The sequence below is a fragment of the Stigmatopora argus genome, chromosome 14, assembly GCF_051989625.1.
Source record: "Stigmatopora argus isolate UIUO_Sarg chromosome 14, RoL_Sarg_1.0, whole genome shotgun sequence".
Lineage (NCBI taxonomy): Eukaryota > Metazoa > Chordata > Actinopteri > Syngnathiformes > Syngnathidae > Stigmatopora > Stigmatopora argus.
This window is the reverse complement of record NC_135400.1, coordinates 10,461,690-10,489,410: the sequence shown is the minus strand read 5'-3', so window position 1 is coordinate 10,489,410 and position 27,721 is coordinate 10,461,690. Positions and strand designations below refer to the sequence as shown.

The 27,721-nt window shown below is 41.5% G+C and overlaps 2 protein-coding genes across 5 annotated transcripts in view; both read left to right on the top strand.

The window, feature by feature from the left end:
* Nucleotides 1–8,813, top strand: part of syt3 (synaptotagmin III) — a 34,716-nt gene extending 25,903 nt beyond the window's left edge. For all 3 annotated transcript variants that reach the window (XM_077618578.1, XM_077618579.1, XM_077618577.1), the window contains 6 exons: nt 2,135–2,353; nt 3,384–3,504; nt 4,949–5,120; nt 5,190–5,319; nt 5,935–6,031; nt 7,281–8,813. In XM_077618578.1, the coding sequence (XP_077474704.1) occupies nt 2,135–2,353; nt 3,384–3,504; nt 4,949–5,120; nt 5,190–5,319; nt 5,935–6,027 (735 nt within the window). In that variant the 3' untranslated portion in view covers nt 6,028–6,031; nt 7,281–8,813. The remainder of the gene's footprint in view (nt 1–2,134; nt 2,354–3,383; nt 3,505–4,948; nt 5,121–5,189; nt 5,320–5,934; nt 6,032–7,280) is intronic.
* A 5,494-nt stretch (nt 8,814–14,307) lies between these two features.
* med25 (mediator complex subunit 25) lies at nt 14,308–25,403 on the top strand. Of its 2 annotated transcripts, none has more exons than XM_077618117.1 (20): nt 14,308–14,492; nt 14,815–14,955; nt 15,029–15,074; nt 15,168–15,292; nt 15,370–15,468; nt 16,002–16,122; nt 16,194–16,341; nt 16,406–16,530; nt 16,652–16,724; nt 17,730–17,998; nt 18,066–18,167; nt 19,126–19,211; nt 19,275–19,332; nt 19,409–19,516; nt 20,225–20,395; nt 23,172–23,282; nt 23,435–23,506; nt 23,860–24,030; nt 24,098–24,218; nt 25,087–25,403. In XM_077618117.1, the coding sequence occupies exons 2-20, from the start codon at nt 14,819–14,821 to the stop codon at nt 25,188–25,190; spliced, it is 2,247 nt and encodes a 748-aa protein (XP_077474243.1). In that variant the 5' UTR covers nt 14,308–14,492; nt 14,815–14,818; the 3' UTR covers nt 25,191–25,403. The 2 variants fall into 2 exon arrangements, with proteins under 2 accessions (XP_077474243.1, XP_077474242.1); XM_077618116.1 differs by having other exon boundaries at nt 14,309–14,492; nt 16,403–16,530.
* The last annotated feature ends 2,318 nt before the right edge of the window (nt 25,404–27,721 follow it).

The following is a 27,721-nucleotide window of genomic DNA, read 5'->3' as shown; positions in this document are numbered from 1 at the left end:
AGAACTCATCGTTTTCTGTTTTTGTGTGCATCCCACAATGCTCATACATACTATTGATGGTCTTTTTTTATTTCAGTCAAAAATTCTAAATAGAGCCAAAGTTATGGGGGAAAATGTGAAAAATTAATTGGCCCATAGGTATGATTTTTGTGATCAAAATGAATTCGAAATGTTTTAAGTCATATCTCATTCAATTCTTATTATATTTAATATAAATGTTTAGTAAACAGTCTTTATGACGTGAACTTTATTGACATTTGACCCGACAACATGACCTTTGACATGGTTTAGGACTTTAGGAACAGGCCAATATAGCAAGGCGTGGCATTATTTGGCATTATTAGAGCGACATATTTCACATTCACATAATATAAGATGTAAAATTAAATGAATTTCCAAATACGAGATGAATAAAATTATTGAATCTAATCTAATCTAAAAACAGCAACCTAAAATCTCAAAATCAAATCCCCTCATCAGTTTTCATCATCCCTCATCAGATTGAAAAATCCTGAGTATTAAAATAATCATAAAGTGACTTAAACGAAACAAACCACAATGTTTTTTAACTTTGCATTGGTGGCATAGCCACATTGTCAGCTTAAAAAAAAACACTTTGGCCTATATATAACCAACTTTCTGTGTGGATAGTTAAAAAAAAAAAACATACCACAACAGGGCGAGCGTGGTTCTCACCGCAAAAATCCGTGGCCGCATATTTGCAACACAAAATGCTGTTTTTGTATGTGCCTGACAATGAAACAAGAACTTTGGTTATCTGCGTATTCACTATGTGTTGAAGTAATGGAGTTTAAATTTTCCATACCTCGCTACTATAATTTCCCGAGGATAATGCAGTTTTGTTTACAATACAACCCACCTTCAAGACATTTTCCCCATCTCATTATTTCATTATTATTTTGACAGTAATATCAATTTTTTTAGGATTGTCAAAGAAACAACATTCATTTTTTTATTGGCTATTGTTCATACTGAACAAAAAAAAAACTGAAACCTCGATTACTTATTGTGCATTCGCTACTGTGTGTCGATAAAACTGAGACTAATGGAATCAGGCCGTCATTTAACTCGCTGCCTCATCGCCGTCCGCTTCCCGTTAGCTCACGCCGCTAACACGAGATGATGGGGCACTAATAATAACCGAGAGTGACAGATCCTCTCAGGTTGTATTTAAACGACTGAGCGAGCATCGGAAACGAACGCATCTCCATCGTCTGTGTTCATTTCATCAAACGCATCAATTGAATTGAATCTGCAAAGAGCACAAAAGGACGTCGACGTGCTCGCTCTTGCGTCTTTGACGTCTACGACGCCAACACAAAATTGCATATTTTTGGGCAAACGGTGTGAAAATTTGAATCCATAGTCAAATATACTCTTGTCCCTGCCGGAAAGTGGGTGGAATTTAATTTTGTACTCTGTGGCCGAACGGAAAGGTTAATGATCGTTCTCACGGAAAATTCAGTGCCTACGACCTCGTAATTAATCAACCGGCGTGCCGATAGTATAATATGTGTGGCCAATGGTTTGAGGTAGAAGTGGAGGGCTGCTCCCAAAATGTGTTGGTGGGTGGGCCGAAATGTAGAAAATGAAGCATGCCCAGCGTAAAATGACGAAGACGGGATAACAGCGGGACAGGCGGGTGGCTGATAAGCAAGAATCTGATAGTGTCACAGGAATTAATAGCTTCTGTGGAAACGAGGCAATTCTTCCAATCCTTATGATTGTGTTTGTCCGCTCTCTCAAGCGCGAGTAGAGACTGGACTAGGTTTAAGAGGAAATAGACAGAGAGGAGAGAATAAAACAACCAAAAAAAGAGCGTTGTGCTCAAGACGACAACCGTGAATTGCCCAAAAAGTAACGAAAATTGGAGTCAAAGCCAATGCAAGACCAGAACTGAAAGCAAGACTGAGTCAAATAGTGGTCACAGATGGACCAGACTGGTAAAGACCCCCCAAAATGGTCTGACAAGAATATTTGTTGAAAAGTGACTGGGGAACGATAAAGGCGATGCGAGACCTGTCCTACAATGGTTGGCAGTGTCAAAAAGGCAAGAGAGGTCAAACAAACGTAACAATAAACGAGAATGTGATTGAGCCGGACTTCTCTGCAGGTGCACAGAAAGACGCTCAACCCCGTGTTCAACGAGACCTTCCAGTTCGGCGTGCCGCTGAACGAGCTCCACTCCCGCAAGCTTCACTTCTCCGTCTACGACTTTGACCGCTTCTCACGCCACGACCTGATTGGACAGGTGGTGGTGGACAACCTGCTGGACTTCAGCGAAGGCAGCGGAGACAAGCCCGTTTGGCGGGACATTATTGAGGGCACAGTGGTGAGTCACTACCATTAGTAATTATATTTGTAGAAAGGGCCATAGAGTCGGAGATACCGAAACCTGATTTCAGAGTACAAGTTGATTTCATTGATATTTAACAAAAGCATGATACAAAACATGACTTGATTTTGCTTGTAGTCAATTTCAAAACTAGGTTACGTTACACTTACTTTGGGAAACTGGGTTGAGACCACCAATGGTAGTTTTTTTTTGCACCTAATTTAAGATTGCAATTAAAGAACTAAAAAGACTTACTTGGATCTGATTGGTTTCTCAGATCAAGAATTACAATTAAACCCAATAGAACCAGCAACTACATATCAAAGTTGACTTCAAACTGACTAGTTTCTCAAGCAAAGGACAACAAAAATACCTTTTATGGCTAACGTGGACCTAAATGCACAAACCTGACTGGTTTCAAAACTAACTTGAAACCAAAAGGAACGACATAACAAGCTCTAACTGAACTTAAATCTTAAAAAAATAAAAATCTTGTGATTACATTGCCCTGGGTAAACCATATAGAGGGAATCGTGCACTCTGGACCGACGCTCTCATTAACAGCTCGTCTTTTAAGTTGGCTACTACATTAATTTAGAAAAAAATGCCCATTCCACAGTCACATATTAGATATTGATCTGCTGTTGACATGAAGTCACTGAACCCTCCGCAGGTGCCATTCTCGTATGCTCTTTCAAGTTAATATTGACAAGCAACATGCACGCTCCCATGCATCGGTTTGGACGACTAATCGATGATAGACGTGCGTAGCGTACAGATGAAGCAAAAGACGGCCAGAGTGTATTACAAGTAAAATATTCATACAACTCATGGACATCTCATTTATTAAATAACTTCAGTCTCGCTGAAGAAGTATCGACCCGCAATGGATGCGAGGCGTGAAAAACACAAACGAGCCGTCGCTTCCAGTTGGCGGTGACAGATTGGCGCATGATTTATTGACAATGACACCTCCCCCACCCGCCGGAAACCTACTAACAACCTTATTCCTTTTCCGAATCCGCAGGAGAAGGCCGATCTCGGCGAGCTCAACTTTTCGCTGTGTTATCTGCCTACAGCTGGCCGACTGACGGCCACGGTCATCAAGGCCACCAACCTTAAAGCCATGGACCTGACCGGTTTCTCAGGTAGTAGACTTATGATGACCTCAAACAATATCAAAGCTCTAAAACAACAATACTTTTAGAGATCACATTGAACAATGTGGATTTTTTTAAGCAAAGAATAACGTAGACGTCAAATAACTAACATGGAGTGTTTTCAGACAAAAGACTGGAATCAAGAAAAAAAATCCAATTTGTAACAAAAAAATTATGACAATCAATGGCTTATATGTGGATAAATTAGACTTGACATGCACAAAACTGCAAGGTGACAAAACGCCATAATGCAAAACAATGCAGCCCATATGGTCATTTATTTCAAAATAGAGAAAATATAAATAGATAAAACATGAAGCAAAATTTATTTTGACCTCTATGAATAAAATTCAAGAAAAAAACGTACTTTACATAAAACGTTCATTCTGTATCTCAGAATTACCACGTGCGGTGTTTGTTCCTAAAATTTTCCTTTCAAAGTAACACGTCTGTACTCCCTATTAAAACCATGAATAGGAAACTTGTGAATATGAACATGAAAATTGTAAACAAAGGGGCCATCTTATGCGAGAGAAATCATAAAATTCAACGATGTTACGGCAATTTTAAGGGTACGGCTTATACGCGGAGGCGGTCAATATGCGAGAAAACATGGTTGGTTCTCAGGTAAAGGACTGATATGAATCTAGCTAGCAACTATTTTATCTTCCAGGTCTCTCAGGCCAAAGACAAATTTACATATACTTGAGTCTTGAGTCATATTTCTAGTTCCTGATGTTTTCCCCCAAAAATGATTACTACCTAGAAATCCTTGGTCAAATTCGGTAATAAAGATAATCATTCCGATTCAGTCACAAGACTTGAGGTTTTTCGAATGGGGAAGTTATGTACAGTAAAACCGTTTTTTTTTTTATAAAGAACTAACTCGTACTTGACTGGTTTCTCAAGTAACCGAAACTGTAGTTTTCCCTGGTAATGGACTGACAAAGACTTGATCAGTTTTTGTCAATGGGAACAAGTAGACTAGACTAGTTCTAGGCCCACGGGAGTTTGCCACTAATCTTTTAAGGTCGTGTCTATTTTTACTTCCCTAGAGCAGAATGAACATTCTGACTTGTATTTTTTTTTCTTCCCGAAAAAGCACCTGTTCCCCGCCATCTTTGACTGACAGCTATTTTATTGCTCGTCACTCGGGGAGCAGCATCAGTGGCGGCGGTAACGTTAGCGGCGGCGCCCTCTCGGAATAAACGAGATAGCAAGTGTTATCACCAGCGTGATCCCGACAGTGTGAGAAAGACGCTGGAGAAACAGAGGGTGAAAAAAAAATGTGATGTGGGCGTGTGTTTCCCAGGGTAGCGTGCTGAATAAATAACAAATCAAGTCAACCTGCTGCTTTTTTATCCACCGCTGTTTCCAAGGTGACCTCGCGTTAAGTCCTCTAATTCTCGGAACGTCTGCCTCTTCCCTGCAGACCCTTACGTGAAGGCCTCACTGATCTGCGACGGTCGCCGGCTGAAGAAGAGGAAGACGTCCATCAAAAAGAACACGCTGAATCCTACCTACAACGAGGCACTCGTGTTCGACATTCCCAACGAGAACATCGAGAGTGTGTCCATTGTCATCGCCGTGATGGACTACGACTGGTGAGCTTCGTCCCAGAGCAGGCAGGCCCATGAATAGTCATGACGGCTGATTTTCTTTTGTCTCGTCAGCATCGGTCATAACGAGGTGATAGGAATGTGCCGCGTGGGGAGCGAAGCCGACGGCCCGGGGAGGGAGCACTGGACCGCCATGTTGGCTAATCCACGCAAGCCAATAGAACACTGGCATCAGCTGGTGGAGGTAATGTCATACCTGTCAACTTATACGTTTTTCCTGCATTTTATACGTTTTTTGGAACATTTCAAATCGGGTACGCCATATAACAACTTTTGTATGTGAAAAAATGTTTTAAAAAGTCAGTTTTTTGTAAAAGTCTGCCCGATTTCGGCTCTGATCCAGATCGTCTTGGTCACTGGTAGCAGACAAAAATGCCATCATCAATTGCTAATGTTGTCATGCTTTGAGCATGATACGCGTCAGTCACTCCTGCCCTTTTCACTATATAAATATAGCGCGTCAGCAAGCAATGTACCCAGACAGTAAAGCTGTCAGCGTCATACGGCAACATCTACAGGTTCTTAAATTTAGTGCACCGACTGATTGGGCACCCCGTTCACTTTGGGGAAAGTTTTAGACTTTCAAGTGTGCCATATGTGAGTAAATATGTGCCACGTTGCATTTGTATGCTTTATTATCACTTAATAAGGGGAATTGCAATCATTAATAAGAGGAGCGATTGGCCGAGGTTGACAGGTATGCAATGTGTTCACTTTTTCCTGAAGTGACATTTGAAGTGTTCTACTCCTCAAACCTATCCTAAGTTTTTATTTGTATTGTTTTTCCCCTTCTCTGCAGGAAAAAGCAATCGGTACGTTTGTGTCAACGAAGGGCGAAGCGTCACCGTCGTCCAAGCCGCACATCGTGGTGGACAGTCCTCACTCCGATTAAATAGGTCGGTATTTTTAGTGTTCTCTCCTTGTCTTTTTTCGTTTGCATTGTGTGCTATTTGATCACACTTACTTTGGGTAAGTGTTTTTGGGGCAGAATGTGAGCAGTGAGATAGGTCAAGTGTGGGAAAGTTGGAACTGACAGCAAGCGTGTTGATAATGTAGGTTGTCAGATCTGGGCGCTCTGAAATGGAGACACGGATATCATCTTCTGTGCCTTATGCAAGGTTTTCCTTAGCAGCCATGTTGTTTTGTGGAAAGAAGCTGTATGAGAGACTAAAGACAGGTTTCATGTGACTTAAAGGTTAACAAAGTGTTCGGTGCATTTGATTTGAGATCTGGTTAAAGAAAAGGGTTATGCTGTATTTTTTGGACTATGAATCGTGCTTTTTTTCAAAGGTTGGCTGGGCCTGTGACTAATACTCAAGTGTGAGTTTCCTCTCCGACCACTGACACGATGTTGTGTTTTTAGGCTATAATAATGAGTAAAACTGTTATGTTAACAGAGATCTAGTGAGGCAGTTGTTTTCCATTTTAATATTGTTATTTTAACGTACATTCATTCTTGGCTCCTCATCAAATTTTAAAAAAATGCTCTCCCCAATAATGCGACTTATAGTCCAGTGTGACTTATACTTCATAGTGTATTCTTTGGCTGGTAAGGTTTATAGTCCGAAAAATACAGTTATCAGATTGTAGTTGCTGTCTCAGTTTTGGTGGATGGGATTTGGGTTTGGTTTTTGGTTGATGAATTAGATTTTGTCTAATACCTTGTGGACTTATTGTGTGTGGCTCCAGTTTTTTTTACCTAGGTCTACAATGTCTTGTGTGTCTTGTGTCTGTCTTGCTACTGCAACCAAGAAATTTCCCGAATACAGGATGAAATAAAGTTCTAATCTAACCTAACCTACTATAAGGATTTGGTTTAGGGTTTTGATTTTAGGTTAGGGTTAGAAAAAACATTGATTTTGCGCGACTTTGGGTTATTGGCAGTTTAGAGTATAGTGGTTTCAACTTTGGTTAACGCTATAGTAATGGGTTTGAAGGATTGTTAGGATTAGAGTTGGTAAAAGTGGAGGTTAAGTGTGTAAAAGCCTGCGCGGGATCAAGAGTCTGTCAGATGTGGGCGTTCTCTTGAGTTCTTATGCAATGCCTCAAAGCCTTTTCTTTCCACTTCCTAGTACAAGCAAGCGCCCGCTGTCGGCGGCCTAATTCCTCTCGTCATCATCTCCTCATTTCCTCTTTTTTTCGCAGGTCCTCACAGTCTTTCCACCTCCAGACTTTTCCTTTTTCCTCTTCTCTCATCTGTGAATACATCTTTTTCCATCAAAGAGAGGCTCGCAGATACACTCGACGCTTCGGCGCTTCGGCGCTTCTGCCCCATCTGTCGACGGATGAAAAAAAAAAACACACCAACATGCAATCGGTTTGCTGTATGTGTGCAGTTGACGTTGATGTAGTATTTGATCTAGGAGGCGTGTGAAGTGATAAACTCTTTAGAAAAAAAATGGAGAAAAAAATAAGCCATTCTAAGCGGTCACCCGAAGCAGGACCAAAAGCTTTTGTACAGACTTTCAGAGACGAAGATGTACCGTATCATACAAGGTGGTAGAACTTGCTGGATTCTCTGGGCCTTCCCGGCCGGCCTCTGAACTTTTGGACGCCAAACTCCGGAAAAGAAGGAGAGGCGACGCCATCTTCAGTGATGTCAGAGGAGCCGGGACAGACTGAGTGTGAGACGTGAGCGTGTAACCTTGTGTCGGTCTTCCTCATGCTTCCCGTCGTCCTCATGGCTATTCTTTTAACATTCCTAGGGTGGAGCATTTTCTACCAGAAATGTGAACTGTTGGACTTTTCAATGGCGAATGCACCCTTCCCAAAATAGGACTTTTATTTTGAGATTTACCGCCATGAGCTTTCAAGTCATCGAGCCACAGACGTGACACGTCTGTGTCGCTTTTATCCGCGTGTTTCCGTGTCCGTGGGTGTGGTTGTTTTGTATCTGTGTGTATGTGTGTATGCCTGTGTGTCCCAGTGGCCTGTGCTCATTGCCCACCCCCCGACCTAGTGGTCCTCCTTCCATCCTTCCGCTAGTCCTGCGTCACATTGTCACAAGGGGCCATGTTGGGCGTACTCTGGATGGCAGAACATGGACGTTTACTCAAAATGCATTGGCATTGAAATTATAAAACGAGTCAGGACTTGGTGGGGTTTTTCTACTTTGACTCCACAAAGATTTGTTTCTTTTTTGTGGAGGTTTGACTCCAAAATGTGACCCTTTACAAGGACTGCAACTACCCTCTGATCTTCTCAAAAGTTGGTTTTGGTTCAGGTACAAGCACGGGGAAAAAAATCAAAGTTGTTTTCCTAAATAGATTTTTAAGTACTATTCTGTTTTTTTTTAGTTTTGGCTTGGGCTCCCTAAGACACATTTCCCACATAAATCCCATAGATTCAAGACTAGCAGGGACTTGGGAGGTTCCTTGGCAATAGAGACAGTTAAATTGACTTCACTTGTTATCAGCAACTTAATGTCTAGGGGGCAACTTAGTGAGATGATAGTGTCCATCTGTCATGTAATCGCTAGAAGGAACGGAACCCTCTGAGGACAGGCTAGGCTCAGAGTGGTAGAGGTTTTTTTTCTCGCAAATTCCTTCAGAGTGACTGCTTTGGAGCATGCTTGTCAGAGAAAAGGTTTTAGGAGAAAACATCTCAATCAAGTGGATGAGGCAAAAAAAATGAACGTTCTCTTGACTCGGAAACGTGTGAATACAATGAATGAAATATCGCTAGGATGTCAACTAGATCTCACACATTTGATTTTTGGGCCAAAATGTTAACTTATTTGCCGCAATTGGCAGGCAGGATTGGTCATCTAGCACTGTTTGAGTGAATTCGGACATCTATCATTGTCAATATTACGCAAAGAGTTAATTTTTAGTCACTTCTATTTCACTGGTAATTTTTGGATCATTTCTTTCTGGGATGCTTCTTGTTTGTTTGTTGCTTTCTGCTGGTTTTTAGGCATGTCCACGTTACTTCTTATTGGTTTAGGGGCAATTAAGATTTCTTATTAACTCATAAGCTGCCATTAATGGCACTGTTTTGACTGCAGGGGGTGAATGAATGAATGTGGTTGCGGATAGTAAATTGAGAAAAAGTGCATTAGATGCACACAATTGATCACACGACTTACAAAAATCTGGTTTTGTGGCTGCATTGTCAAAAAAATTAAAGCATTTAATTATGCGTGTACAGTACGAATGAGCTACAAAGTGCCCGATAGGTAGAACAACCTCGTGTAATAGGTTTTAGGGGCAAAAATATGTCCTCCCGGGGCAGGAATATTGTATATATACCACTATGTGGTCACTGAGCTCTTCTGTATTGATAATGGGGGGGTGAAAAGATGTCACGCCAATGTGAAGCCCGATGTCCTCGTGGAAAACTGATATTGCAGTCCGTGTAAAGGCATTTTTTGTTTCCCACGTCATCAAGTCCTTCCTGCTGTCTTTCAACCGGTGTCGTGTAACTCTATCGTATTTGGCTATTTTGTGTGCTGTGCGAAAAAACCTGGGTGATGACAACAACAACAACAAAAGACATACAAAACAGGGCGTTTCGGGACAAATGCGCTCATCTGGGAAATAACAAGAATGTCTGTGTGCGAGTGCGCGTCAATGTGATTTGTAGATTATGGATCAGCTTTGTCCGAGTAGAAACGTTATCGATCCGGCGGTCCCGAGGCTCCGTGGCTCCCCCCTCTCGCCCTTTTTACTTCCTCTTGTCAGCTCATTTTGACCCCACTTATCCAGTGGCCCGCCACTTGATTTGAATCTCCCTCGTTTCATCTTTTTTCATGACGCATCTTTTCCTATTCTCCATCTTGGCTGTCTTGTGTTGTCGTGAATGGTCGCATTGGAGGTCTGCATGCTTCTCAATTAACACGAATGATGTCAACTCGATGCGAAATGACGTAAGCGACGCTCGGAGCTACAATAAATAAATATATCAAATGAGGAACTTGTTACTAATATGACTAATGATCACAAATGATGATACGCGGGGGAAATGTGTGTTTTCTCTCTCTGTCGGAATCAAGATGCGTATTTATCGAATTTGGATTATTTTTTAAATAAAAAGGGTTTATTCACAAGCGCTTTTTTTAATGCAAGGAAGTGATTGTTTCAGTCCAGAAAGAGTGAAGCAATGCTATTGGAAATTAAAGATCTGTATCATTAAGCCTTGGGGCGTCTGTTTTTTGTTTGTGTTTTTTTTAACGTGTGTTTACAATGCAGAGGATTCAGTTGAGGAAAACCACAGAAGAAAAGAGAAGATGATTGTAATTGAACATGGCAATAGGTATCCTTATTATTATTATTATTATTATTATTTTGTCAAAGCTGTCATTCAAAATTATTCTTGGTTCCTATAATATTATTGACCATTGTGTTTTTCTTACACAGCCTTGTTATATTTTCAATATTTCTTTCTATAGTTTGCCAATTTTTCGTGTATTTTTTTTGTGTTATTTTGCATTTTTGGTGGGTAATATTCTGGACTTAAATTTTCCCCTTTTAACGTGTTTTGTGTATTTGTTTTTATTATTTCAGTATTTGGAAACCATTTTGCATTATTTTGACATTTGTCTAAATTGTTATGGATTGCATTGATGTTTATGGATGCCATTGTTAACAATGCATGTGTAAGGCAATGACGGCCATGGATGTCACGTTCTTCAAGCAACATTAAGTGTTGCAACTTCAAACTAATTTGCTCACTCCTCATGAATTTTTTATTTTAGGAAAACGTCTCCATAAAGGTTTGCATTGGGCTCTATGGAATCATTTGAGTCCATGGTCAATGTTATTGGACCCACTAAAACCAATTCAGATTGAATTTCAAACCACAAACAAGTCTCAACCGGCTCCCATTGAGAGTGCAGAGGACCCACAAAATCTATACTCATATATCTCAAGTCCATTGACAAGAAGTTAGCTGTTGCCAATAGTAAACAGTAAATCCTATTAAAATTAATAGAACGTTTCTTAGGGGTTTATGAACTATCCCAGCAAAGCTACTATTGCAATTAATCCAAATATGGCATTCTTTAGTGTTCAATTCTCTTGCATTTCTCATGTTAAAATTTTCTTTAATATTTATTTGATGTATATTTTCACGTTTTTGTCATTTGTGTGCTTCACGGAATAATATAGTTGGTAGTTTTAACTGGATATTCTTCGGTTTTGACATTTTCAGATAAGATTTGTCATGTATATTTGCATTTTTTGTGTTTTTTTATGATCTGGAATATTTGTGCTTTTTTTACAATTGCGCTTTCTTCCTATTAGATTTCCTGCAATACATTTGTTCTCGTGAAGTGATTTTTTTTTTGCTTTAGTGCCGCTTTCACATAACATTTAGGTAGCTTTTTCACATAGTACATTTTTTTTCCTACAGCCTGGCCATGATTATGCTTCCTTCGTCAAAATATAACCTACAGACTATGTATAGGATGACGCACTGACTCCACAGTGTAGACCGGACTACGTGGACTGACTCTGTGCTCTGCATTAAGTCGGTGCTGTGTAATTATTCAGCCACTTTGTCATGAATTCTTTATCGTAGCCACATTTATTTTGCCCAAATGCAAAATGGAGCATGACTCGGCTTCCATCTGGACCTCCGCCCGCAGACCCTCACAAGATCCGTCATGTTGTCATTATCTCCTCCTCGAGCTGGAGGTGGCCACGGGGAAGATGGGAGCTATCTGAGTGGACAGAGGAAGAGGGGCATTCAAGAGTGGATGGGGGTTGTGTGTGAGTTTGTGGGACAGCGCTATGACGTGCCAACTCCTGATCATACAGGGGGGTGTCACCATGGCAACATTACCACCATTGAGAAGAGAGAAAAATAATTTGGTCAAAATTTATGTGCACGTTTTTTTAATTTATTGATTCTCGACACTTGTTTATTTTACCACAGTGTTTTTTTTTATCTTAGTGGTTTTTGTTATCTTGTGCTTTCATTCATTTTCATTTTCAAAATTATTTAGGTGTAATATTTGTGAGGGTTTTTGAGCATCGACATATTCAAACTATTTTGCTTAAATTGTTCATGGGATTTCATTTTGGATTTTAGTTTTGTTATATTTCTTTTTGTAAGTTTGGATTTTTTTTAAACATCATCACAATTCTTTTAATGACTTTGTGCATGAATTGTGTTTTGTCGAATATTTAAGTATTTCTTGCATTTTTTATACACACATTTTAGTTGTTGCCACTGTGTTTTTGTGGGGTTATTTATCCAATATTTTTGTCATTTTCATTTAGGATACATTTTTGTTGCATCAATTTGGGGTATTTAATTTTCCTCATTATTTATTTGCCTGTCCATTTTTTTCTTGAACATTTCTTTTCTTTTGAACTTACTGTCTTTACATTTCTGAGCATCCATCGTGTGGATGTATATAGACACACATACGGTATGACAACGCACCAGCTTGTGGAGGAAAGTGTGATGGGAAGGAGGGGGGGGGGGGGGGGGGTGATGGGGGTTGGCGTATCCACGGCAACATTCCCATCGTGCAGAAGAGAAAAAAATCATTTAGAGGGAAAGACATTCGATTCAGTTCAGTGAGCTTAGAGATGCGAATGAGGAATGGTGGGGACTTGGGCCTGTGGGGAGGGTACAGCGAGGTGTTTATACATCACGCTGCAGGGATTAAGCCACTGACATGCAGGGCATTAGCCGCTAATGCTAATGTAGCTGATTAGAATAACAAGAGCCGTGAATCACGATGTGATGGAGCGTGACTCTGCACACGCCGCAACAGCAATTATGCAACAACACTTCATCCGTTCCGGGGTCAAAATGTACGGCCCGTCGTTTTAGCATTCATAGTGCTCAAACCAATCAAGTCGACTTGAACTAAAAGTAAAAACAAACTATGTTCATCGCCTTTCTAAATCACGGTGCAGTATTTTGTCAAGCAAATTCATTGGGAGAAATATGACGGTGCATTTGTGAGTGTGTATTCTTCTTTTTAGGTTTTTTTGCATTGGATTTTTAGTATTTTTGGACTTTATTCATCACGTTGAGCTCCCCATTTGATTTATTTAATAAGGGACAGCACATATTAATCAACATATATAAGTATGTAAGTATGTAAGATTGTAGCCGAGGGCTAGTTTCCATCTTTAGTCTTTTGTCTTATGTTAATTGGTATTGAGTTCCAGGTATGTGAGGCACGGACAAAAAAGGTGCTGCATGCACTCTTTTTGCGGGGAACTACACAGTCACCTCTAGAGCCAGCTCTTGTTGATGTGTTGCAATTTTTTTGTAGAAAATCTTGGAGAGGAGGAGGAGCAATGTGATGGAAGATTTTGTAAACTAAGGTGGGATCTGCATATTTTATAGTGTTGTGCCAGTTTTGGCATTTGTGTTTCCAAAAGAGAATATTGTTTTTCCTGGAACCACATCCTGCACGGCACATTTGATTACCTGTTGCGAAGGCACCATCTGGCCCGCAGCATCCCAGCCATTGCGGCCACCACCGAGATGATTCGTCTTCATCACTGCGTGACCACATGACCACAGGACTAATGTTTATATTTTATCCAGACCCTGCGTTGTGTCGTTTTGGAGCAAATTCCTGAACAGAATGGATAGGAGGTGATACTCGCAAGCCATCCACTGTCATGGAAAATAAAAACAAAAAAGCAAAGATGACCCAACATCTTACAAAAGGAGACATCATACAGATATTTTAGAGCCAGATTCAGGAATATTGTAATGAAGAGTTTGAATGCCATCTTTATGTCTTTCATGAGATCCACAGTATTTGGCTTTCAGGCCTTAAGAATGGGGCCCATTAGATTTTAGGTCTTTAAGTGTTCTGCAATTTCCAAAAGTTATCACAAACTGTTTGACTGAGAAAAAAAAAACTGCACAGCATTGACTAGCAGGTAGGAGAAATGGTAAAGTTTTTTTTATTTTAAAGGAAAGACTTTTGGTTTTAAATTGCTTGGAGGTTTGAAGACAACATGATAGTTTCCTGGTGGCCCTCAAAGCCTTGGTGAGGAGAAAGTAAAAAAAAGATTACAAAAAGCAGGGTTTATTGTTTGTAAATATTTGCTGACATCTGGTGGATGACGTGGAACATTGTAAGAGGAACAAAAAAGTGGTTGTACTCTAAAATGTCCGCTAAGGGGCAGCAGAGTCTAAATACAGTTTCTATATGGTGGGCGAAGAAAACAAAAGCTCATTCGTCACTTCCTGTTTTCGCCCCGCGACATCCTGTAAAAATACACCAAAACTGGCTATCTAGCCATGCTGTAACAAGTCCGATTAAACACATTTTTTTAGGTTCGGCTTTGGATCCAACAGAAGCTTCGTCTCGAACTTGGTATTTGTGACCGAACCTCACCATGTTGTGACAGATCGGACTGGTATATTGTTTTTTGTGTAAGTTTAAAAATCGGCTTTTGGATCATGGCTGTTCTCACTAGTCAAATCATATGCATTGGTGATCTCTTTGTTGTGTTTTTGCTTACTTCTGACCTCTGATCTTAAACAAAAGCATTATTTACGATCGTGTAGAGCTAAAGATTTTAAATGAAAGCATTATGTACGATCGTGTAAAGCTATGGTTAAGGCTACGAGCCAAGGAAACTTACTGTTGACAGTTTGTGTTAACATGTCAATTCCCACTGTTGTTCAAGCAGCCTTCAAAAATCGGATGATTCCAATAAGAATTAAACATCGCAAATATTTGGGATGTGTCTAGATCTATGGTGTCGCTCATGGAAGCGTCCACCAAGCCGGGCTGCAACCAGGTGGCTGATGTGGTCTTCGTCATTGAGGGCACTGCCAACCTGGGACCCTACTTTGAATCCCTCAGGAAGAATTACATCCTTCCAGCAATCGAGTAATGCCACCACCTAAGACTTCCTGCTTGCCCATGTATAAATGCACTTTATTCATGCAAAGTATCTCTTCAGGTATTTCAACGGAGGTCCGCCTGCGGAAACTGACTTTGGAGGCGATGTGAGTTTTTTTTAGAGTTAATGTCATTTTGTAAGGAACAAAATTTGCCATGTTTTTTTTTTTTTTTTTCCTTCCTTTCACCCCATCCACCAGTACGGAGGGACCCAATACGGCCTGGTGGTTTTTAACACGGTGGACTGTGCCCCCGAGTCGTACGTCCAGTGTCATGCTCCAACCAGCTCAGCGTTCGAATTTGTGTCCTGGATTGACAGCATCCAGTGAGTCCGACTCGAAACTACACGTGTTCTATGTTTAATGGCAGGGATTTTAAGTTTTGGATCACTTTCATACACAGGTTCATGGGAGGAGGTGCAGAGAGTTGCAGCTTGATCGCTGAAGGCCTCTCAGTGGCCTTGCAACTTTTTGATGACTTCAAGAAGATGCGGGAACAAATGTGAGTGAGGCCCCTCTACTTAAGTCCAAAATACTGAATTATATGGTCTTTTCAGGCATGGTTGTCTTGTCACAATTTTAGTATTGGATCCTCACTATTTACAGGTGATAATGACCCTTTTCTGACCATGAATGGCAACCCCCCAAAATTCACTTTTTTCCACTTTGTGCAACAAGATTCTTAAAAAAAAAAAAAAACTTTAATACATACAATTAACTTGGGGGAGTGAAGTAATAATCAGGAGTTTCCGCTTCAAAGTCACTAAATAATAATTGCATTAGGCATTGAAGTAAAAAAAAACAATAAAAATAAAGTGACGCTATTACAGTTGCAAAAAAAATAATGCACCAACACAGATGTCAGTAACTTGAACAATCCAGTCCAAAATGAGTCAAAAATGGCGACTTCCATGCCAAATTTGAGGCTTTTTTATCTCTTTTGTGCTTATGTTACCCTCAACATGTTCACCATTGTTGTCATTTGTTCCAATTTTTTCCCTTGGTTGAATGTGGCTTTTTGTCTTGCCATCCCAGAGGGCAGACACACAAAGTCTGCGTTCTGCTGTGCAACTCTCCGCCGTACTTGCTTCCTGCTGTTGAAAGCGTCAGCTACACAGGATGCACCGCCGACAACCTGGTCAAAATCATCCGAGATGTGAGTTGGCCAAAGACTTTTGGGACTTGTGAGCCGCAAGATGTTCAAGTTTGGGATTTTTTTTTTCCCAGAGAGGGATCCATTTTTCGGTGGTGGCCCCAAGAAAGCTGCCTGCGTTGAGAGCTCTGTTCGAACGGGCCTCTCCGGTGGGGGGCGTGGTAGAGCCTCACCCGGACTACAGCCAGGACATGGTGCTGGTCAGGGGAATTTCACTGCCTGGTAGGTCAAATACATTTCATTTTTTTGTACAGTTGATGGCTAATATATTGGCCACATGTAGCAGTGTCGTCATCTGTCGGTCCCGGACCCCTGAAGCCTGTCCTGCCGCCTCAGCCACTGGCCGTCAATCAGGCTCTGGTGGGAGCCTCCCGCCCCCCTCCTAACATGAATACGGGCCATCCTTATCAGGTAGGTGGCCAGGGGTGAGCGTCTTAATTGGCGGCCTTTTGAATTTGGCCGCTGTTCAAACAGCGCCCCCGTTGTTGCCCGGAGTGAAATCTCGACGTCTTCTTAATCCGCTTCCCTACAGAATCCGGCCACCATGACTGCCGCTCAGGTGGCTGCGCAGATTGTGGAGGCAGCCAAAGGCCAGAATAACCGATGTGAGTTGCCAGATGATTATGCGCACGAATGTTTTTGCCAAATTTCCAGTAATTTGTTCGTGTACTTGTAACTCGAGGATTTTCTTACCTTGAGTTACATGCCAAAGCTGTCTAGGCAAGGGAATATGAGGGGGAATATAAAGTCATTGGCTGCCACTGACAGGGCTAGATGAATGATCACTGCCAACCCTCTCAGTGGAAATGGATTGGCCAGCTAGCCCCGTCAATCGCTCTGAAACGTTAGCATTTACTGCCAGTTCACACCGTTTATATAAATACCATCTATGGCAGGCAATGTTTACATTGCTGTGGTGTAGTTGGCCTCTTGTGTGGACAACATGGTCACAGCAATTACAATACTTGCACGTGATTCAAACGGATTTTATTACTGTTACATTCTTTGTTAGTGACTCAGTTTGTAAGAACAGCCAGTTAAAAGGCACAATATCAAAGAAATGTGACAAGTAATTACATGGAAATCATAACCAAAAAAACTGTTTCTTGTTAAATAGAAATACCAATTTAAGAACTGTCCAAAATGCTGCTGTTTTTGTTCGTAAATACTTGCCACCTGGCATATCCTCCTGACTACCAGGAAAAAAAATGTTGTCCAATTACATTTATTTTGAAATTCCCCAATCTATGTGAACTAATTGGAATACTGCAAAAGAAATATGGTATTGTTAGAAAGCTCCGAATGCCCTCTATAAGAGCTCAAAGGAGTTAATGCAATTGGATGCACTGGGTGGGAGATATTTAGGTTTACAAATGTCCTCTACAGAGGACAAATTTGAACTACTGCTAGTCAGGAGGATATAAAGCACTGGGGGAAACCATGGTGAGCATATACCAGTTGCCAAAGGAAATCAGCTTTATTATTATTATTTTGAGTCTGCGTGTCCTAAACTTACAATTACAGTACATATACTAAGTTGAAGATCAAATATACATTGCTGTTGGCAAATCAGCATACAAATTGGTGACATTTCATCCTGTCTCCTCTAGTCTCAAGTTTGGTCAACACAGGCCCGGCATTCGCTGGCCAGCCCGGCATGCCGTCACTGTCGGGGGTGAAGATCAACCAGCCCAACATCTCCACCGTCACCACGGGCCCTGGGCCCATGATACCGCAGCAGCCGGGGGTCCCCAACCCGCAGCAGCAAGCGGGGCTTCCGCCGCAGGGCCAGCCGCCACCCAATCAGCAGCCGCAGCCCGCTCCCCAGCAGCAGCCGCCGCCCAACCAGACTGGGCCGCCCACCGCGCAGCCCAATATGGTACCGCCTCTCTGCAGTTGTGTGAAATGTGCGTGGGCAGTGTTTAAACGGGCAATGTTTTTTTTAGCCGGGAGTACAGCCATCGCAAGTCAACCCCAATCCAATGGGACAGCAACAGGGCATGGCCAACAAGATTGTGGCGTGGAGTGGTGTGCTAGAGTGGCAAGAGGTAATTCATCTTGCTCATAGTTTTTACATTTTACACTTCATCAAAGTCACCAACTCTAATTTTGAAGCTAAACAAAATGCCAGACACAGACACAAGTGCAATGACATTAAAAATAATGCCATTATCCATCAATACACGTTTGAGTCAGAAGGTGGGGAGGGTCTTTTTTATCGGATTACATTAACTACTGGTACACGCCATTGCTTTAGTGCACAGGTGTCAGAGTGGCGGCCCCGGGCCCAAAAATATGGCCTGCCGCATCATTGTGTGCAGCCCGAAAAGTAAATCATGAGTGCCGACTTTCTGTTTTAGGATCAAATTAAAATGAAGAGAATAGATCTATATTAAATTTCCTGATTTTCCCCCTTTTAAATCAATAATTGTAATTTTTTAAATATTTTTTTCTGTGTTTTTAGTTCAAAAATCATTTTGTAATATCTAAAAATATATTTAAAATAAACATTGTTTTAGATCTATAAAAAAACTGAATATTGATCCAGTTCATTTAATCCATTTATAAAAAAAAATCTAAATATTATATCTAAAATGGTCCGGCCCACATGAAATCGAGTTGACGTTAAAGCAGCCCGTGAACCAACCCAAGTCTGACACCCTTGCTTTAGGGTCTGGGTTTTCTAACTCTCAACTCTATGAGCAATAAGTTGTCTTTAAATTCAAATGATCAGGATGGGGAAGCCATTTTAAAATAAAGAAAAGCATATATTCAAGAAAAAGTAGGAATGTGCAACTATTAAGTTTTGTTTTAAATCTATTCAACTTTAACGTACTGCAACACATATTGCTGATGGAATATAGTGCCATGCATTGACTGGTCCGCTAAACACACTGACTTCACACATGCACCTGAAATAGATTAGTTTTTGTGAAATCTTTCACCTCGTGACTTCACAGATAAGTGTTGCTGTTGAAACACCTTTTTTTTTTCTTCCTACCGCAGAAGCCCAAAGCCACCTCCATGGATTCCGCTACCAATCTGACACGCTCCCTGCCATGCCAAGTGCAGGTCAACCAGGGGGAGAACTTGTGAGTGGAGCGATCGCCGCCTTTTGCCACCCGTTTGTCGCTAATAGGGTTTTTTTTTTGCAGGAACACAGACCAGTGGCCGCAAAAGCTCATCATGCAGCTCATTCCGCAGCAGCTTTTGGTGGGAGCAACTATTTGAGTCCTTCTGGCGGCTCATTGGTTGTTGTTTTTGACCGCGTGACTCACTCTTTTTGCAGACAACGTTAGGCCCGCTGTTCAGGAATTCGCGAATGGTTCAGTTTCTCTTCACCAACAAGGACGTGGAGTCACTCAAAGGCTTGTACCGCATTATGGCGAATGGTTTTGTAAGTTTCAGTGACATTCGTCTAGTGGCGTCGATAGCAACCAGTGCATTTAATTGATAAAAATACATTTTTCCATAACTGCATTACATTTTTCATTTTTAACATTCATTAATTCATTCATTTTCACGAAGATTTCACGTTTTTTCAGGTTATTCAATAAAAAAATATCAATTTCCCGCACGACATTACAAAGCCTTTAATGCACGAATGAAGTATCTTAACCCATTACAGGCCACTCGTTTAACTTAGTGACTGCATTCCAAACCGAGAGTGACAGTACTTTTGTACACCAATATAAAATATGTATTAAGCAGGGTCGTAAATCCAGGATCTCAAAGCCCAAAAATAGCTTGGGGATGGCTTCTATCTTAAAACATAATAGGCTATTGTAGTTGATTCTTCTATTGTTTGAGTGCAATATCAATACTAAGGTTGATATTGATTAACATTGTCAACCTTCACTTTTTCCAGAGTGCATTCTTTTAGATTTCCCGGTCGTATTGTGAGATAGTGATTCACTATGTCACACAATGGATATTTGATCCAGCGCCTCATTTAAAAAAAAAAAAAAAGAACTCTTCCACATCAAGCGTATATATAAAATACGTGAAGTAACATTTCTTTTCCTCATTAAAATAATTCGAGAGTATTTTTCTTGCGACATATTTGTCCAAGCGACTTGATCTTTTTTCTCCATCTCCGCCCCAGGCCGGTTGCGTTCACTTCCCGCACACCACATCGCCGTGTGAGGTCCGCGTGCTCATGCTGCTCTACTCGTCCAAGAAGCGCATCTTCATGGGCCTCATCCCCAATGACCAGAGCGGCTTCGTCAACGGGATCCGACAAGTCATCACCAACCACAAACAGAGTCACCGCGCGGTGAGTGCTAACGGAGGCAGCGGTCTAGTGGAGCAGAAATATAGATGATGAGGAGGAGTTGACGGAGATGAGCGCCAGGGGAGGTGGCTGTTGTTTAAGCCGCATCGCTATTGACTTTTGTTTCGGCGCGGCATTTTTAGCAGCGACACAATTGGTATTCAGCGACATGTCTGGCTAAAATCTCAATCTTGCTTTTTCATTGAATTGAACACGTTTTTTAGTTTATGTACAGGATAAAGGCCAACTTCCTATTTTCCATTTTTCTAGTTTTGCGCTACAGTTTACCATCACTTTAGTGCAAGGATGTCAGACTCGGGTTGGTTCGCAGGCCACGTTAACGTCAACTCGATTTCATGTGGGCCGGACCATTTTAGATATAATATTTAGATTTGTTTTAATAAATTGATTAAAAACCCTGAAAATTCAGTTTTTATAGGTCTAAAACAATGTTTATTTTAGCTTTTTTATATATTTTTAGATTTTACAAAATGATTTTTGAACTAAAAACACAGAAAAAATGGATTAAAAAATTACAATTATTGATTTAAAAGGAGAAAAATCAGGAAATGTAATATACATCTATACTCTTCATTTTAATTTGATCCTAAAACAGAAAGTCAGCACTCATGATTTACTTTCCCGGGCCACACAAAATGATTCGGCGGGCCAGATTTGGCCCCCGGGCCGCCATTTTGACACGTGCTTTAGAGTATCTAATTGTCAGTCTGAGCTTGCATGCAACCACAATTAAAACTAGAGGAGCAACTTAAGAGAGCATACTTTCAGCCAAATTCTCAGTATCGCCATTTTTAGTAGTGTACTCTCTTTTTATTATGGAATAAATAAGATAATTCATTATCGGGCTATTGAAAAATTCCTTTCCTGACCTCTGTGACCTTGAAACTTTAATCCCTCCACCAAAAAAAATCTTAAAATTGAGTTATGAATCTTCTGTAATTTTTCAGGTGACCAACGTTGTCATTTTATGCCGATAATAGTGGAAATTTCAATTCATTTTGACTATGACTACTAAAATTTGTTGTTAATTAGGGTTGGGGAGGTTTTCAAGTGACATGAATTTTTTTTGGCATCCCTTAAATGAAGCAAAACAACCCAAAAATGAACTCTTTGAAAAATCATGTTAGCCCTGTCCCATCTTTCCTTGCGCAATGTTCATAAAGTACTGAATGCCAGTCCTCCAGTCAAGCAATGTTGAAAATGATGAGATTAGACAAAGCTAAAGTTGGACGGCTATGAATAATGGAGTGCGGGTAGCGCAGATGTCACATATATTACATGAGATGTGGCGTACTCGCATCGCAGTGTGTCAATCCGCGGGGACGCAACTAGACCCCCTCCTTTGCCCCCATGTCTCCCTGATGGAAGTAAAAGCACTTCCTTTGCTACCTCATTTTGGATAGACTTTTGCCAGAGGGAGCAGGACATTCATGAATGAAGCTTCCATTTTATCCCCATTGGCAATCACAGGCAGTTATAGAAGCTAAATGTGTTTGCACCAAGTGAGGAACCAATGAATTTTGGAGCCATTTAAAAGTTACTCTGTCAAAGATAGATTTTCACCGATCACCAATTTGTAAAAAATATTATTTTTCAGGGTATTCCAAATGTTCTCTCAGCTTCGTTCCCCACTTTTTAACACATGTAAATTTAATCTTATCCTGTGAAAAAAAACGCACTGTAGCAGAGAATAACTCGCCGTGTTCTATTCTACTGATTGTTTTCGTGGTGGTTGATGTCGACGGTTGTTGTTTAGTCATCCTGCTAATTTAACATCTGGACAAAGTGCGTCTGCGTCTTGAGCATTTAGAGGCTGCAGAAGACATGAAACAATAATGATGATGATTCCCTTTCCCGCTGCCTCTGGTGTATCATCTCATATTCAGTGTTGCATCGCTAATAAAGTAAGTCACGGCCGCAGCAATCTTGAGGCGTAATTAAAATTTCAATTTGCAGCGAGTCGCCAGGACGGGCTCGGCGGGACCATACGCTCCTCTCTTAGCGAGCAGTGTTTTTCCCTGGAAAGTGCACGCGACATTGCAAAGCTGCCACTTTTCTGATAGCTGGAGCGTGTTCAATGAGTTGAAATGAAGCTTTTAGCCCTACTCCTGTCTGACTTAGCGGAAAAGCCTGCTGAAATTAGCTACCTCCTTCTGAATGGATTTTGTTTGTTGCACGACATTATCTTTAACTGTCCTAAAGAGCTGAACCTATTGTTTAAGGATTTTGTCTCATTGGAACCTTAAATGGACCCTCCACGCCACAAGGTGGCAATTTATGTGCTCCAAGTCTTTTAATATTCATCATGATTCCATTGGTCCAATTTGTTTTTCTTGATAAACTACGATTTTTTAGTCGTAAATATATATATATATATATATATATATATATATATATATATATATATATAACACATATTATTATATATTACATTTCAGACTTTCATATTTAATTCATTTTTAATAGTTAATAGTTTGCCTTGAATTGCAGTTAATTCCTGTGGATAAGTTTCATTACATTTTAATCAATGTGATTGAAATATATTTTTACTCATGAATAAACGCCTTTTTCCTTTTTTAGAAAAATAAATATTAGATTAGTTTTGTTGTTGTTTTTTTAAATGATTCATTCTGTTTGAGGATTAAGAGCATTAAAGGTTCTCCAACATTTGGTCTTGAATTAAATAAAAGTGAGAATGTGATCGCTGTATTGAAAACGGCATTCCAAGTGACTCCTTTTAATTTTTTTGTTGAGGCAGATGGGCGGCGGTGGCGGTCCTATGCAGCCTGGTCAAGTCCCCCCCAACCAGAACTTCCTCAACCGGCCCCCCGGTCCCATCCCCGTCTCCCACGGCAACGTCCAGCAGCAGCAGGTTGGTCGCAAAGACGGCAAACGCACTCGCTCACTGCCTGGTGCTGCACGTACTCCCGCTCCCTTCTCTTAACAAACTCTTTGGTTCTTCTTCACAACACCGCCAACAACTTCCTTCCTCCTCTTCCACTTCATCCTTTTCCTCTTCAGTCGGTGGTGGTGGGCATGCCCCCTGTTAGTCAGGTCGGTATGATGGAGGAGCAACAAAGGCAGAACAACATGGTGAGAGATTGCTACATGTACACCACAGGTCATGTGCTTGTTAATAACTACATTGCTAGACGTCAATTCATTTTGCCTGGGAGGGCTTCATCCTACCCCCCCAACAGTCAAACTAAATTGGACGTGTAGCGCCATTAACTAACTTACTCCAACAAAAATAAAAACTAGCAAAACATTTAGAGCTTTATAAACATAACAAAAAAAGCATCTTCATGTGGCTGAGACTTTAGAGTTCCAATTCATTCTGCTTTGCATGTCAACACACTTAAAAATGCATGTGGTCATTGTGAATGTATAAAGTAGTGAAAATATTACACCTGAGTGTAAGTAATACATGTGAACTTTGAACTCAGATGAACATGCGCGCCGCCGGGCCCAACGGCCAGCAGCCGCCCGTCAGCGGGGCGCCCCCCAATCAAGTGACGCAGGGCGGCCAAGCTCCACCCCAGGGATCAATTCTCCGTTTAGCTAACCCTGGGGCCAACCCGCAACTGCGCAGTCTTCTCCTCAGCCAGCAGCAGCCGGTAAGCACGCCTCCGCCATCGCCTGAACCGTGAGCAAGTGTCAACTTTGTGGTTGCCCCCCCTACAGCAAGGTGGCGTGGCCCACATGCCCGGGATGATGTCTCACCAGGGACTCGGACAACAGATGGTCCACTCTGCGCCGGGAGGGGGCAATCAAATGCAAGCGCAGTGGAGGCAGCCCATGCCAGGTGAACCTCATTCGTTCATGTTTTTCGCTTGTTCTATACATGTTAGTTACTGGAATTCACCTACGTAGCATTCATGTCTGACCTTGGAAACAAAAGCAGTCCATTTAAAATAAATAAATAAATCAGCGTGGCAATGGCGAAGAAAAAAACCTAAAAGTCCACTTGACCTAGACTTCCCAGTTTGAGTCTTCTGCAAATCCCTCCCAGCAACTTTCTAACTCTATTCTACTTGGTGGGATTAAATTGTGAATATACATTCTTTTTAAATCTGCCTTTGCCCTTATGGCTAGTCTTAACTTGTTCTACTGTAATGGCACCAATGGTGATAAAATCCCTATAGTGCCTAAACAACTCGGTTAGCATTGCTGCGTTATTGTAGCAAAGTGAAAAACATTTCCCTTTTAGCAAATATAATGTTCGTTGACTCATAAATATCCAGATAATATTCCACTTGGTTATCTTTGAAGCCCTATACTTTTTTGTTTTTGTTTTTAATACTTCTCATTTTGACAACATGCTCAACCGGGTAACATGTCCTTGTTTGATGTAGTTTCTTTCAGCACAACTTCATCTAGAATCTACATGAACAAATAGTTATTTTTTTCACTAACCTACTTTTTAGCCTGCACTCTTCAAAAGAAAAACTGCAGCTGAAACTTAACCATAATAACAGCTTTTGCTTTCTCAGAGTAATGTAACATCGAAAGACAATCGTGAGCTACAAAAGGTATATAAAAGTGACTGACGGACAAAGCACACTGGCTTTAAAGTGAATGTAATCTGATGCATATCAAGTCTATTTTTCCATATATATTACATCGCAATTGTATTTGTTATCAGCAGTCAAAATGTTTGTATACATGTACAGGTCAAATGATGATGTCTGGAGCTCAGCGGGGGGCCGTACCCCAACCTGGAATGCCCCAAGTGCCCAGCGTCATGGAGGATGAAATCCTCATGGACCTCATTTGAGGGAACTTTGGGAGCAAGTTGGAACCCAGAATCACGTTGCCGCTTTCAGGACTTTTGTATTTTTATTTTTTGGACATGATTAAGGAGCAAATGACAAGCAGATCGAGTGTGCACACGCAGGAAGTAGACGCTTCAAGTAACCTTGGCTAGGTGTTGAACACATTTCCTGAAATAAACGCAGTACACTGTGTGCTTTTTTTCCCCTTGTTCGCAGCCAAACGGTGTCAGCGTGTTCATTTTAAGCGCTCCAATATGTCGCTCCCTCCCGCCCGCCGTTTGTGGCCAAGTAGTTCTACCAGATGGCGTCGCTCGGCCGCCAACCGAGCCCAGCAGGAAGTGACGTTGCCGTCCGTTACCAGGGAGACGGTTACTAGGAAACGGCAACAGTGGGCTCTTGTTTTGTCAGCCGCGCCCGGGCCCCCTCACGAGGTCCCCCGGTCTTGACTGAAAACGCCATCCTTATCAGGTCCTCTGAGTACCACACCTTACCCTTTACATCCCTTCATTTAGGACCCCTTTTAAGTCCTCCCTCATTTCCTCATTCTGTGCCATTGACAGCGATAGATGTCCAATCTATTCGAGATTGCAGTGATCATTTCATCACTCCCATAGCCAAGACCATCTGTTGGACCTGCTAGCAATATCCCACACACTAAGAAGCCACTTCTCCTTTACCAGGCCGTCTCACTAATCCCCCAAACCAGACCCCTTGCTGTTCATTCTTTAATAGGCCCACTAACTAGACCCTCTTACTAAGCCCTCATCTTGCACCAGTCACTATGCGCCCCTCAAAAGCCCTTTCATGTAAGATCTTGCTAAACCAGCAGTGTGCAATCCATTCCACAAAGGGCCGCAGTGGTTACGGGTTTTCATTCCAACCCAAAATGACAAGTGCAATCAGTGGATTGCAGTCAGGTGCTTCTTGTTTTCTGCAGAAATCTCATTGGTTAACAAGCACATTCCTCAAAGTCAATGCATACAGTTTGCTTGGCCCATGTCAGTTAACATTTTTAACCTGGACCCTGCCTGCAAAATACCATGAATAAGACTCTGGATTCACTGCAATAGCCACTATAGCTCTCCCAGTGATCCCCATTTACTTAGGTAAGTACATTTCTCTAGCGCACCCAAATTAGAGCCCCTTACTAATTACCTTCACTAAGTAATCCTTGCTATCTTACCCTCTTAGGCCCCCAATACTAAGTACTCCTCAATGGGCAGTTGCTCTTTAATCACAGGCAGGTCTCTGGGAGCCCGTCTCGGCGTGGCTTTCTCCTACGTCTCCCTTTTCCGTTTGGCCGCCTCCGTCTTTCTGCCCCCGTCGCTGTTGGCAGCTCTGTCTGCGCTCCTACGCTTTGTTATGATAAGATGTTGTCTGAGGCTCCTTTTACGCTGGATGTACTGTTATGGCAGCTTTCAAGTGTGGTGTTTTTTTTTTCTTTCCTCACTCACTCTCAATTTCTGAACCACTTTATCCTCACTAGAGCCGCGAGGGGTGCTGGTGCCTATCTCAGCTGACTTCGGGTCAGCGGCGGGGGACACCCTGAATTGGTGGCCAGCCAATCGCAGGGCACAACGAGACAAACAACCATTCACGCTCACACTCATACCTATGGGCAATTTAGAGTGTCCAATCAGCCTACCGTGCATGTCTTTGGAATGTGGGAGGAAACTGGAGTACCTGGAGAAAACCCATGCAGAACCAGGGAGAATATGCAAACTCCACACAGGTGGACCGACCTGGATTTGAACCCAATCCACCACTGTGACTGTTTTTCTTCCTTATAATTATTATTCTTAAATGGCTACATTTCCCAGTTGCTCTCCCTTAGCTGTGGATGCAAAGTTTTTTTTAAATTCCATATTCTCTGCGATCTAATTGATAGTTTTGACTTATGAGCTAGGGTGTTGTCTTTGTCTTTCATTCTCTTCACCTGTTTCGTCCACACTCGGTTCCACAACTCTATTGTTTGGGCGCAACAGATTCAGTTGACGTGGGTGAAATATGAGCGCAATCGCGAGGCGGCCGAGTATGAGGGTTCCCAAAAGACAAACGGCCAAATGAAGACAAACTGCGCTCCCGCTTTATTGCTCTTTTTCCAAGAAACCATTTTTAGTCACTGACAAAGTGACAAGGGTCTGTTTGGTGGGATTCTGACTTGAGTATCTTTGTTATAGGTAGCCCCTTCCACACCGCCTGTCCAATTTGTGTTTTTCAGTGACACTGAAAAAGGGCCATTCACCTCCTGGTTTGACAGTAGCTTTATGCCGATTTCACCAAATAGGGAAAGGCTATGATGTTTAACATGTATTTTATGCACGACTAGAATTTTTTTGTAGAACTACAGGTTAGCCCCTTCCACTCAACTAGTCAGGATTTTTTTGTTGAAATTTCTGACCACGATCAGTTCATTGAAGTGTGATTTTTATCTTTGTTTTAGCGTCAGAGGCATTTAATTTAATTGAATGCTTTTATTGTCATTAGACAAGAAGTTTATAAACTTTATGGAAAACGGGATGGTCGAGAGTCA